This window comes from Myxine glutinosa, chromosome 1 (genome assembly GCF_964187855.1).
Source record: "Myxine glutinosa chromosome 1, kmMyxGlut1.1, whole genome shotgun sequence".
Lineage (NCBI taxonomy): Eukaryota > Metazoa > Chordata > Myxini > Myxiniformes > Myxinidae > Myxine > Myxine glutinosa.
Window position 1 is genome coordinate 2,094,252 of NC_136261.1, and position 13,488 is coordinate 2,107,739.

The 13,488-nt window shown below is 45.0% G+C and overlaps 1 protein-coding gene across 1 annotated transcript in view; it reads right to left on the reverse strand.

Moving 5' to 3' along the window:
• Nucleotides 1-13,488, reverse strand: part of LOC137418021 (N-alpha-acetyltransferase 15, NatA auxiliary subunit) — a 132,685-nt gene that overhangs the window by 61,033 nt on the left and 58,164 nt on the right. Inside the window, exon 4 of the mRNA XM_078776060.1 lies at nt 4,766-4,923. Coding sequence (XP_078632186.1) covers nt 4,766-4,923 — 158 coding nt within the window. The remainder of the gene's footprint in view (nt 1-4,765; nt 4,924-13,488) is intronic.

A 13,488-nucleotide genomic window follows, 5' to 3' on the forward strand; every position in this document is an offset into this window, starting at 1 on the left:
GCTTTGCGAAAGGAAATGAAATTGCCTTCCGTTGGATTTGCCTTCCAGGAGACAAAGGCAAGTTGTTTCAGGGCAACTGCCTCACCACAAGATTCCGTGTACCATGGACGAGAAGAAGGGTATGACAACTGAAGACGAGATGGGATAAATCTGTGCATGAGAGAGACGATTTACTTTGGAAGAATTCCCAGGATGAGTTGATGTCAGAGGCAGTAGAGATGAGAGACCAGTCCAGATGATTGATGGCTGCTTGAAGACCGTGCCAGTTGGCCTGAGTGAAATGCCAGACTAAGTGAAATGCCAGAGTCTGCCGACCTTTATTGAATTAGGAGCTGATCCACCACTTTCAACCCTGAAAAATATCACGAACTCTGCAGATGTCCATTGTCCAAGGACCTCAAAATTTTTGGACCATCCCACGATGAAGCTGAATCTCCTGGGCAGGTTGTTTTAATAATCGACGACAGCTTTGAGGCCTCCAGCTACTACCAGCTCCTGGTCTTGCTCCCTCCATCCTTTCTACACTCCTCCCCACTTCCAAGTTTCTGAATGCGGTCTGCCAGAACTTATTTTCTGGTGAAACCTCTAAAGTCCAGGCTCACCACTCATCTGCACTCGTTTGTTCTGCTTTTCTCTTAAATGTGGAACCAACCTTCTCAGTCTGTTCAATCCAATTCTACCCTCCAGGGCTTCAACATGACTGTTCACTATCCAAGGTCATCTCCCAGTCATACTCCTCTTTTCTACACTTAGTACCACTCCAAAAACTCACCTCTTCCTTCCAGGTTAGTCCCCCCCCCCCCCCTTACAGGATGTAAGGCTCGTGGAAGAGCTGAAACGTATATCTCGCATAAACAAAATGTACGCATATACACGAGACAATACCTGACTTCAAATAGCCACCAAGCTTGTGGGGAGAGACATCACTTCTCAGGGCATTCTGGGTACCAGTGATGCCATATCTTTTATTTTCTTTCTTTTCTTTTCACACTGGAGGGAAATTGAGGAATCCCCACCTCCCCATGGATTCCAACCTATGGAGCTTGTCAATGCTATTGCCTTTAAAGATTGACCGTCAAGCAAAGAAGTAGCAGGTTGCATTTTTCAAATCTTTGGTACGACACGGGCAGAGTTGGAATTGAACAACCAAAATCCAAGACTCTGACCACTATTGGCACAGTTCTCTCCCATCCCTCCTTTCGATTTGTTTATTCCATGGGTTTCATCTCCTGTTATTTCCATTCGCTTCTTGCCATATTTCACACCGTATCCAACTAGTTCATCCAGTGTCTTCCTCACCCATTCCCTTGCCCTCATTCCTATCCAAAGTGTCCCGCTATCCCACCTTTGGTGGATTTCCCAGCTTTCAACTGTATTCATTCTGTTGCGTTGTCGCTCTTCCACGAGCTTCAACTTCACGTAAAATGAAAATGCGTGTTTGCTATCATCTTCTTCTTCTATATCCATATTTGTGAACGTGTTTGTTCGGTTGTGCCTCATGGACAGCCTAAGGAAGCGACTTGGAGAGGGAAGAGGGGGTTCATGGGGGGTAACTTTTCATGATAAAAAACAAGGGTGCATCAGATTTAGACTCGGGGCGTGGCAGAAGGGCGCCCAAGGGGTATGGCTTCCTCCGACTATAAAAAGCCCACGACAAATAAACCGAATATCAAAACTAAATTGCGCGACTGATTATTTATTTTCTGGGCAATGCCGGGTAACTGCCAGCTTTTCATAAACATGAACTCTCTCGGCTTCTTTTGGATGTTCTTCGCATAAAAAACGGTTCTACATTTGATGATGTGCTTGTACTTTACAATCCCAAACTTCTCGAATACCCAACAGGATAATCAAATTTATATGTATGTATGTATATATATATATATATATATATATATATATATAGCAAACACGCATTTTCATATATATTGTCGTGTGGCCGCCTTTGATTAAAATCAGACGGTCACGGAAGCCGATTGCGAAAGCCTTAGCTCTCGAGGCGAAAACTCAATGGCGGACTCCAAAAACAAAAAGCTACACCAAAGTGCGCGGGATGGAGGGAGGCGGCGCAAGAGCCCTGCAGTCTTACCTGTTAAATAAACCACACGGAAAACTGCGTTCAGATATATATACAGAAAATAATACAAGGGTTTATTCACAAAGATGGTGGGACAGGAAATTCACGCGCCGGTAAAGAGATGGCCTAATCGGGACGTCCCCACTCACAGACTTCGGATACGGACAAGGGAAAATAAATTAAGGAAAATAAAACGTTCATTATGGTCAGGGAAATGTGGAATGTTCTTATCTGTTTGTCGTCTTGTCCCCACCCGGCTCCAAGCCCCGGCGCGGAGAACCCCTTCGTCCGCTTCGCCCACGCGCTCCGCCAGGCCCGAGCCAACGCCCCACTCCAGGCTCCTCGTCGACCGCCCACGAGGTCCGTGCACCACTCCAAGCTCCAGAAGCACCGAGCACCGCTCCAAGCAGCATGAGCGAACCGTCAGCACGAACTCAGAACGAAGAGCGAAGAAGAACGGGCAAAAAGGGAGAGAGGGCCAGAAGGGAAAGAGAGAGACACTTGCAGCGCAAGAGACCAGCGAAGATACCCAAGAGCTAGAGCTGGAGCTGCTGACAATGTCGTCCGGCACGCCCTTTTATAACCTGGGTCCACTCTCCTCCAATGTTCTGTTTTGCTCGCGTGGTGTCATTGGCCGAATGCTTCCCGCACCGGTATTGCTCGCCCTGATTGGCTGGAGGTTCGCGCCTTCCGCGCCAACCAATCACACGTTCCCTGTAGCGTGGTCATAGCTCGTGTCACTCGATCTTGCTAGACCTGCCGGAGCTGTAGCTGGCGGCGGCCATCCGGCAGTGCCCCGATCTGGCTTCCTGCCTGTTTTCCAAAGTCGTTGTAAGGGAAGGGGATTTAATTACTGTGTGCACTAAAGGGCCTATCTAAGTGTTTATATGTGTATGCATTTTTTTTTTTTTTTTTTTGTATACTGAATCGAGGCTCGTGAAAGAGCTAACATTTACTTCACAAACAAATCAACCAGACAAACAAAATATATAAAAAGCGGGAGCGGAAAACAAGATGGGGAGAGAAGGTGAAGCACACAAACACAACATTTGAGAGCAGGGAGATGTGTGGAAGGGAGAGGGCTTGGGGGGAGGAGGCATGGGAGGGGGGGGGGGGTGGAGGGAGAAGTATAAAACACAAGGACACCAATGACTTCCAGGACAGAAGTTGGTATTTCAAAAAAGTGGAATTGGGGTGAAATTAGCGGGGGTAGAAAAGATCAAGGTTTTGGATGGGGGAAGATAAGAGATGGTGGTGAACAGCTGTTTTAAAGACCTGGAGGGTGGAGTGGGATTGAAGAGAGTGAGGGAGTTTGTTCCAGAGGCGGGAGAAAAGAGGAATGAAGGAGTGAAGGTGAGCAAAGAGTCTTGATTTTGGCAGTTTGACCATAAGAGGGTTGCAGGCAGATCTTGTGCGACCTGTAGGAATATTTGCGGGACAGAGCCCAGAGAGAGCTGGGGGGGCAAGGCCAGAGAGGAGTCGGTAGAAGATGGAAAGACCACCAACCTGCCTGCGGTGAGTGAGTGAGAGGCCCTTGGAGTTAGCTTCATCGCGGGAGATTCCAATGATTCTGAATGCTTTGGTTTCAACAGCGTGAAGACGAGCTAGGTGTGAGGCAGGAGCACCAGCCCAGAGGGGAGAGCAGTATTCCATTGAGCTGCGGATGAAAGCCTTGTATGTGGTGAGGAGCTCAGGTGTGCCAAGGAAGGACTTCGCACGACGGAGGATGCCCAGTCGGCGACTGGCTTTGGAGGCCAGATTTGAAATGTGGTTTTCCCAGGAAAGATCATGGCAGATAGTGAGACCCAAAAGCTTGAGTGACAGAACTTCTTGGAGAGGATTATTCAGAAAGTGGATGGGAGGGTTGTCCAGTCGGTCTTTTCGGAGAGACATCGTAAGAGTGTGAGATTTGTCAGGATTGAAAGACATGTTCAGGATTGAAAGACATTGAAAGACATGATTGAAAGACAAAGACAAAGAGGAAAGAAAGACAAAAAGCATTGCCATAAGGGACAAAGGTTTGGCAACAGGGGATGACGAACAAAGGAATCTTAACCATAATCCCTGGGCTATTTAGCATGCCCTGCTACCCCATAGCAGGGACATCAATACAGCTTATCCCGACAAACCGGACTACACAGAGAACTTATTACAGGGTAGATTCCCTATCACGACAGTCGAATACCTACCTACACAGATATATCTGGCTCTAGATATTCCTCTACCCAAATTCATAAATATATATATATATCTGTTTGTAGTCATATATATATATCCGGGTCTTTGGGCTGGATGAGGAAAACCTTTCGACGATGCCGATCTCTTGATATCCACCGCAAGACAGGTGTGGAAAAGGGGACATGCAAATGTGAACATCATTTCAAAATTTCAGATTTAAAATGTGAGTGAATGAATAAAATCTAACTTCCCTCTAAGGGACCCCCGCTAACCCTAACCTAATAGGCTAACCCCCGCTCTAGCAGGGAAAATGGCCTTTAAAATGCATGTTGTTGTTGTGTTGTTCCCTCTAAGGGAGTTACTAACAAGCATTTTTACAGCTTCATAATCTATCAAACAAATAAATTGATGTAGTAAGTATCCATCTCCTTTCAGTTTAATTTAGGGAGTTGGCTTGGAGAATCAAAGTAAAGAAAAGTCCAAAAGTTATGGTGTGTCGGTATTGCGTACCCTGTAGCCGTCAAGGTCCCTCATTTGAATCTGAAGCAGTGAAAGATCACGCAGGATCTGCAGGTTCTCCTTATCCCATTTCAGTGCATTCCGATAACACTTGATGGCTTCCTCGTATTTCTTGTCGGACCTTTGAAGGAGGCCATACACGTGCCAGCCTGGTACGAAGTTAAGGAAATACCAGATAGACTGCTGCAAACCATTGAATAGGCACGCATGCAAGATGACCGACAGGTTTCCGATTGTTTGGTTACAGACTGCCTTTATAAGCATTAACTTGCCATTGTATTGAGGTACAAGTTCAATTGTGCAAATACAAAATGTTAAATTGTCCAAAGACGGCATCATGTATGTTGAAGGCCAGACGACATAGTGCACCATGATAAATGGTGCAGTTTTGTTGTACAGGTGAAAATGGAAATAAGATCATCATTCGGGATAATTCTTAAAATGAAGCCTTTGATATATAATTTTATATTTTAAGACAAAGAAAATATTTTTTTTACCTGTAGTAAATGATACTGGCATTTGATGACATACAACAAACTTGTCTGGTAATGGGTATACTTATATTCTACCCCCACCCTGCCCTTCACGGTTCACCCCTACCCATCCTCTTAAGCTCCCACATATGAAAGTGTACAAAATTATTATATTACATCACACTTGTGGTTGCAACTAATAAGATGCCATTCCGAACAACATATAACAAATCAAAAGCTTGGCTGGCAGAACATTGCAGTATAGTAAAGGAGCGCAGGAATATAAAGACCATGTTAATCATGTGAGGAGGGTGGAGGAGTGGGAGACAACAAATAAAAAGAAATCTTCAAGTCTATCATTGGTGGGGAGAGGAGAAGGGGGATGAAAAGATGAGTTAAAGTTTGCTGTTATTAATTTTGAAAGTAAAAGTCAAAATTGAAACTGCCCTCTGGAAAACTTTACAAACTAGATGGTATTCAAAGAATACTTACCCCACACTGTATGTATGTATGTATGTATGTATGTATGTATGTATGTATGTATGTATGTACAGTCACGTGAAAAAGTAAGTACACCCTTGGTTCTGATAGGTGGTATTGCCCCCTTTGGCAGAAACAACCTCAAGTCGGCGTTTCTTATAACTGTCTACCAGTCTCTGACATCGACTGGGACAAATTTTTGCCCACTCCTCCATGCAGAATTCTTTCAGCTGTGCGATGTTTGAGGGGTTTCTTGCATGCACAGCTCGTTTCAAATCCCCACACAACATCTCGATGGGATTTAGATCCGGGCTTTGACTTGGCCATTCCAGAACCCTCCATTTCTTTCTTTTCAGCCATTCCTTGGTGGATTTACTGGTATGTTTAGGTCATTGTCATGTGGCAAGGTCCACCTTCGGTTGAGCTTCAACTTTATGGCCTCACATTATCCTCAAGCACCCTCTGGTACAATGAAGAATTCATAGTGGATTCTATGATGGTGAGCTGCCCCAAACCATAATATTTCCACCACCATGCCATAGTGCCATACAGTTGGTATCAGGTTCTTGTGGTCAAATGCTGTCTTTGGTTTTCACCAAACATGTCTTCTGGTACTGTGGCCAAATAGCTCGACCTTTGACTCATCTGTCCAGAGCACATTGTTCCAGAAGTGCTGGTCTTTGCCTCGGTGTTCATTGGTAAACTTTAGTCTTGCCCTGATGTTCTTTCTGGACAGCAAAGGTTTCCTCCTGGCACACCTCCTATGTAGATCAAATTTGTGCAGCCTCTTTCTAATGGTAGACTCGTGCACTTTGACATCAACAGTGGCAAGAGCTACCTGTAGGTCCCGTGATGACATTCTGGGGGTTCTTAGAGACTTCTTTCAGCATCTTGCGGTCTGCTCTCGGGCTGAACTTGCTGGGGCGGCCTGGCCTGAATAAGTTGGCAGTTGTTTGGAATCTTCTCCACTTGTAGATGATCTTCCGGACAGTCGAACGATTGATTTCAAATTGTTTTCAGATCTTTTTAAATCCCTTCCCAGACTCGTAGGCATCTATAACCTTCTTTCTGAAGACCTCAGAGAGCTCTTTTAATCTAGGCATGGTGATGCCACACACTTCAACAACAAAGAGCAAACCAAACTAAATGTCTGAGGTTCAAATAAGACAGGTTCCTCCAAGATCCTCTCTAACGATGTTCTAATCATTTGCACCTGAGCTGGTGCACCTGATTCTAATTTTAAGTATTTGTAGTAGTGATAAATGTGGGGGTGTACTTACTTTTTCCACATGCGAAATTTGCATTTATGTTTATTTAAATTATACAATGGACTACAAAATGTAAATGTTTCATGATATTTGTAATATTATATCACCTTTATCTATCAATATTGTTGAAATGAAGATCAAATAGCTGTATGTTGAAATATGTTGAAAAAGTCAAAACTTTACATGGGGTGTACTTACTTTTTCACGTGACTGTATGCGCGCGCACGCACGCACGCACGCACGCACGCACACACACACACACACACACACACACACACACACACACACACACACACACACACACACACACACACACACACACACACACACACACACACACACACACACGTAATGAAATACCGTTGTCGAGGAAATATCGCAGAAGCTCATTCATGGCTGTAGGAAGCGCTTGACTGCAGTTATTTTCAAACTGACTGAATCAAAACCAAGATTCTGTAACATTAACAGTGAAATAAAGAATTGTGGAGACCAAATACTTTTGACTGCAGTTATTTTGTCCCAAGGCTGTGTGTGCTGCCAAAGCTCAGCTAACGCCACAAAAAAGACAGGCAATTGTAACTTTGAAACTTTGAGAAAAGAAGGCCTTGAAACAGCAGTTGCAATGCTGGAGCTGTTTCGCTGGGCTCTAATTTCCAGTGCTGCAAGACGTCTGTTGCGCAGGCTGGTGACTCGGATTACTTGTCCTGCGATTCTGTTGTGATTCTTGGTCGACCAGGACGTTTTCTATCCGTATTTTTTACCAGTTTTGTTATGTCGTTTAATGGCACAAGCAACTAACTGCGTTTACTGACGCTTGTAATTATTTTGCAATTTGTCTCAAGGATTGGCCTTCTCTTTGCAAAGTTACAATTATCTGTCTTTTTTCTGGCGTTCGCTGAACTTTGGCACCCATGTTCATGCAATCTGAAACACAAAAACACTCATTCAATGATTGTGTGGCTGGCCTTTCTGTAAACATTTTTTGCAACACCTGGCAACAATAGTCATTGCACGTGATGAAGAAACTAAGCACAAACATTCCACACAAAGCAAAGAATTTGTAAACAGTTTTTGCTCCTGAGATGAAACGTTAATAACATCAACTTCGTGTTTCAGTTTGGATTTAGTATTGCACTTTTCGACCTATTTCCAAAAATTGCTTTAAACCTACGTTTTGCACAATAAATCTGCATTAAAGCACAATCTATTATATCAGTAGATAAGCAGATATATCCTTGGTAAGAGTGTTGTTCACATCTTATGTTCACATCTTATGTTCATTTTGCACATTTAAGAGTAAAACATCAAAAATTGTTGGGTGTACCTAATCTTTTGAATGGTAGTGTATAAACAGAGTGGCCACAAAGACCCAATGCATAATAGTGTGTCCTCTGTTACTTATTTGTTTTATTTGTTTTCCAGGTACGGCATCAGCATAACTGACACCAGTGAGTACACGATAGAAGAGAGACTGATTACTTCCGTTTGGTTTCATGACCGCGCACAAGAAGGAGTAAGTTTTGAAGACATATGGATAAAGTTCGACAAGCCAGCTCCTACGCGCGACACGATGCGGGCATGGGAGATGAAGGATTTTTCAACAGGGAGTGTCCTTGATTGAAAGCGTTCTGGTCGTCCAGCATCACGTCAACGCCATGTGGACATGATTGAAGCGTCCTGCTCGATATAATCACTGAAAACATCTTTAAAAAGATCTTCTAAGATAGGCATTCCACGCTCAACAGTCCAAAAGATAATGCAAAAGGAACTGCGATTGAAGCCATTTAAGCCTGGATGTGTTAATGAGCTTTCCGATAGAGACTTGGCCACTTGTGAGGTCACTTGCAAGGCTCTTCTGCAGCGATTTCCCACCATTAAATCAAGACCAAGCGTATTTTTTTTTCCAGATGAGTGTGCCATTTACCTCAGCAATCGATCCAGCAATGTTTATATTTGGTGCAAAGAAAATCCTCATTTTATGAGGAATTTGAACATATACACATATACATACACATACACCTACACTACGTGACCAAAAGTATGCGGAAACTCCTTCTAATTAGTGGAATTGGCTATTTCAGCTACACCTATTGCTGACAGGTATATATAATCAAGCACACAGCCATGTAATCTCCATCGACAAACATTGGCAGTAGAATGGGCCGCACTGAAGAGCTCACTGCCTTTCAACGTGGCACCGTCATGGGATGCCACCTTTCCAACAAGCAAGTTCGACAAATTTTTGCCCTGCTAGAGCTGCCCCAGTCAACTAAGTGCTGTTATTGTGAAGTGGAAACGTGGAGGAGCAACAACAGCTCAGCCGCAAAGTGGTAGACCACACAAACTCACAGAACAGGACTGCCGAGTGCTGAAGCACGTAAAAATCAGCTGTCCTCAGTTGCAACACTCACGGCTGAGTTCCAAACTGCCTCTGGAAGCAACATCAGCACAACAACTGTTCGTCGGGGGCTTCATGAAATGGGTTTCCATGGCCGAGCAGACGCACACAAACCTAAGATCGCCATTCGCAATGCCAAGCGTCGGCTGGAGTGGTGTAAAGCTCGTCGCCATTGGACTCTCGAGTAGTGGAAACGCGTTTTCTAGAGTGATGAATCACGCTTCACCATCTGGCAGTCCGGCGGACTAATCTGGATTTGGCGGATGCCAGGAGAACGTTACCTGCCCAAATGCATATTGCCAACCGTAAAGTTTGGTGGAGGAGGAATAATGGTCTGTGGATGTTTTTCATGGTTTGGGCTAGGCCCCGAAGTTCCAGTGAAGGGAAATATTAACGCGACAGCATACAATGACATTCTAGATGATTGTGTGCTTCCAACTTTGTGGCAACAGTTTGGGGAAGGCCCTTTCCCGTTTCAGCATGACGATGCCCCCATGCACAAAGCGAGGTCCATACAGAAATGGTTTGTCGAGATTGGTGTGGAAGAACTTGATTGGCCTGCACAGAACCCTGACCTCAACCCCTTCAAACACCTTTGGGATGAATTGGAATGCCAAATGCGAGCCAGGCCGAATCGCCCAACATCAGTGCCCGATCTCACTAATGCTCTTGTGGCTGAATGGGAGCAAATCCCCACAGCAATGTTCCAACATTTCATGGAAAGACTTGCCAGAAGAATGGATAGCAGCAAAGGGGGAACCAACTCCCTTGCATGCCCATGATTTTGGAATGAGATGTGTGATGTTCAGGTGTCCACATACTTTTGGCCATGTAGTGTATATAAGTGGGGTGGACAATAATTATTAAAGCAATTTATTATAGTTTTGCATTTTTAATTAATTTTCTGAAATTTGTAGAATTTGTTTTTCACTTGGAAGCTGTGGGTTACAATGTGTAAATAAAGGTTTGAAACGTCTAATTTCAATGCATATGAATTTCAGGCTATAAGACTGTGGTTCTTAACCTGGGGCATCCATACCCCTTGGGGGGATGGGGACCAAAATCTGGGGGTGTGGGACTCTTAATAAATAATAACAATAAATTGGAATAAATTCAATGAAATATCAACTTTAAATACAACAACAACAACAACAACAACAACAACAACAACAACAACAACATGCATTATCAGGCCATTTTCCCTGCTGGAGCAGGGGGTTAGCCTTGCGGTCCCCATGACAATCTTCTCCATTTTGCCCTATTTTCTGCATCTCTCCTTGTTAACCCCCTTGCCCGCATTTCTTCTTCCACCATCTTTAGCCAAGTCAGTCTCTTTAGCCAAGAGAGCCTCCTCAGCGTCGCCGAGTCTGGCATTTCACTCAGGCGACTGGCACAGTCTTCAAGCAGCCATCAATCATCTGGACTGGTCTCCCATCTCCACTGCCTCTGACATCAATTCTTCCTGGGAATTCTTCCAAAGCAAACTGCTCTCTCTCATGCACAGATTTATCCCATCTCGTCTTCAGTTGGCTTACCCTTCCTCCCGTCCATGGTACACTGAATCTTGTGGTGAGGCAGTTGCCCTGAAACAACTTGCCTTTGCCTCTTGGAAGGCTAATCCAACTGAAGGCAATCTCATTTCCTTCCACCAAGCTCAGAACAGGTGTGTGTCTACCCTCAGGAGTGCCAGGAAGCACTATCTCTCCCACTCAAAAATGAACTCTCAAACCTGTCTCCTTCCTCCAAATCCTGGTGGCATCTGGTCAAATCCGTTTCTGGTGTTTGTTCCCCCTCCATCCCCTCCCTTACCTCAAATGGCTACACAGTTGACACCGCACGTGACGAAGCCGAATGCCTCAACTCTGTGTTTGCCTCAAAATCTTGTGTCCCAAACCCATCTCTCTCTCTGTTCCCACCTTACCCAGTCGAACCCAACTGCTCCTGAACTCTGTGTCCTTCTCTCCTGACAAGGTGGAGGAGTTTTTGTCAAACCTCGACTCTGATTCTGCAACTGGACCAGACGGCATCAGCCCACGGGTCCTAAAATCCTTCTCTGCCGCTCTATCTCACCCTCTCTCTGTTCTTTTCACCCTCTCTTTTGCTCAAGGTCATCTGCCAGCATCCTGAAAATCAGCAAACATTACCGCTTTACACAAAAAAGGTGCAAAAACAGATCCTTGCAACTACAGACCAATCAGCCTGCTCCCAATTATCAGCAAAGTCATGGAATCCATCATTGCTTCGGATATCAAATCCTTCCTCTTCTCCAATGGCTTGATCTCCGATCATCAATTTGGATTCAGACCAGGTCATTCTACTCTGGACATGCTGCTTCTGCTGACTCAACAATGGATGGAGGTCCTCAATGCCAAACAGGAAATCAGAGCCGTCTCCCTTGACATATCACGTGCCTTCGATACGGTCTGGCACCCAGCTCTGCTCACCAAACTCTCCTCCCATGGTATCCATGGAAATCTCCATGCATGGCTTGCGGACTTCCTCTCTGGTCGTAGTCAACGTGTGGCCCTGAATGGATTTCTCCCATCTCCCCTTCCTGTTCAGGCTGGAGATCCCCAAGGCAGTTTTCTGGGCCCTGTGCTTTTTCTGGTCTTTATCAATGATCTCTCCGACTCTCTGGAAAATCCTCCCTATCTCTTTGCTGATGACTCCACTCTCTGCCGCTCCATTCCTCTTCCCTCAGATCGGCTGTCTGCAGCCTCCTCACTCTCTGAAGACCTGGACAAAATCACAGACTGGTTAAACAAGTGGAACATGTCTTTCAATCCTGACAAATCTCACACTCTTACTATGTCTCTCCGAAAAGATCGACTGGACAACCCTCCCATCTACTTTCTCAACAATCCTCTCCAATAAGTTCTGTCGCTCAAGCTTTTGGGTCTCACTATCTGCCATGATCTTTCTTGGGAAAACCACATTTCCAAGCTGGCCTCCAAAGCCAGTCGCCGACTGGGCATCCTCCGTCGTGCGAAGTCCTTCCTCGGCACACCTGAGCTCCTCACCACATACAAGGCTTTCATCCGCAGCTCAATGGAATACTGTTCTCCCCTATGGGCCGGTGCTCCTGCCTCACACCTAGCTCGGCTTCACGCTGTTGAAACCGAAGCTTTCAGAATCATTGGAATCTACCGTGATGAAGCTATCTCCGAGGGCCTTTCACTCACTCACCGCAGACAGGTAGGTGGTCTTTCTATCTACCGACTCCTCTCCGGCCTTGCTCCCCCAGCTCTCTCTGTGCTTTGTCCCCCAAATATTCCGACAGGTCGCACAAGATCTGCCAGCAACCCTCTGATGGTTAAACTGCCAAAATCTCGGCTCTCTGCTCACCTTCACTCTTTCATTCCTCTTTTCTCCCGCCTCTGGAACAAACTCCCACACTCCCTTCAATCTCACTCCTCCCTCCAGGTCTTTAAAACAGCTGTTCACCACCATCTCTTATCTTCCCCCATCCAAAACCTTGATCTTTTCTACCCCCACTAATTCACCCCAGATCCACCTTGTTTGAAATTCCAACTTCTTTCCTGGAAGTCCTGGCAGTGTCCATATGTTTTATACCTCTCCCACCCCCCCCCCCCCCCCTTCCCATGCCTCCCCCCTCCAAAGCCCTCTCCCTCCCACAGATCTCTCGATGTCCCTGCTCTCAGATGTTGTGTTTGTGTTCCTCCCCCTCTCGCCCCATCTTGTCTACCGCTCCCCATGTTATATGTTTTATTAGTCCTTGTGCCCACCGTCGAATTTTGAAGTTTGACTACCAAAAAAGAGGGCAAGTCCCCACTATATTTTTCAGTTAGAATTATATATTGCCTGTATGAAAAAATGTGATGGACATTTGAATTCGGTATCTAAACCCATTTTGGTGGCCATTTTCAAAATGGCCGCCAATTTCATATTTCATCAATTTTCATATTTCATATCTCATAAATTTGCCCGTAACTTTTAATCGGCTGGTCTGAGGCACATGCTCCGCGACATAAGATATGTTCAGTATGTCATTTGGCATATTTTAAAGTAAACTAAAAGGAAATTGGTTAACTAGCTGTCGAGATAATTGAGAAAATATGTCACAAATGTACAATT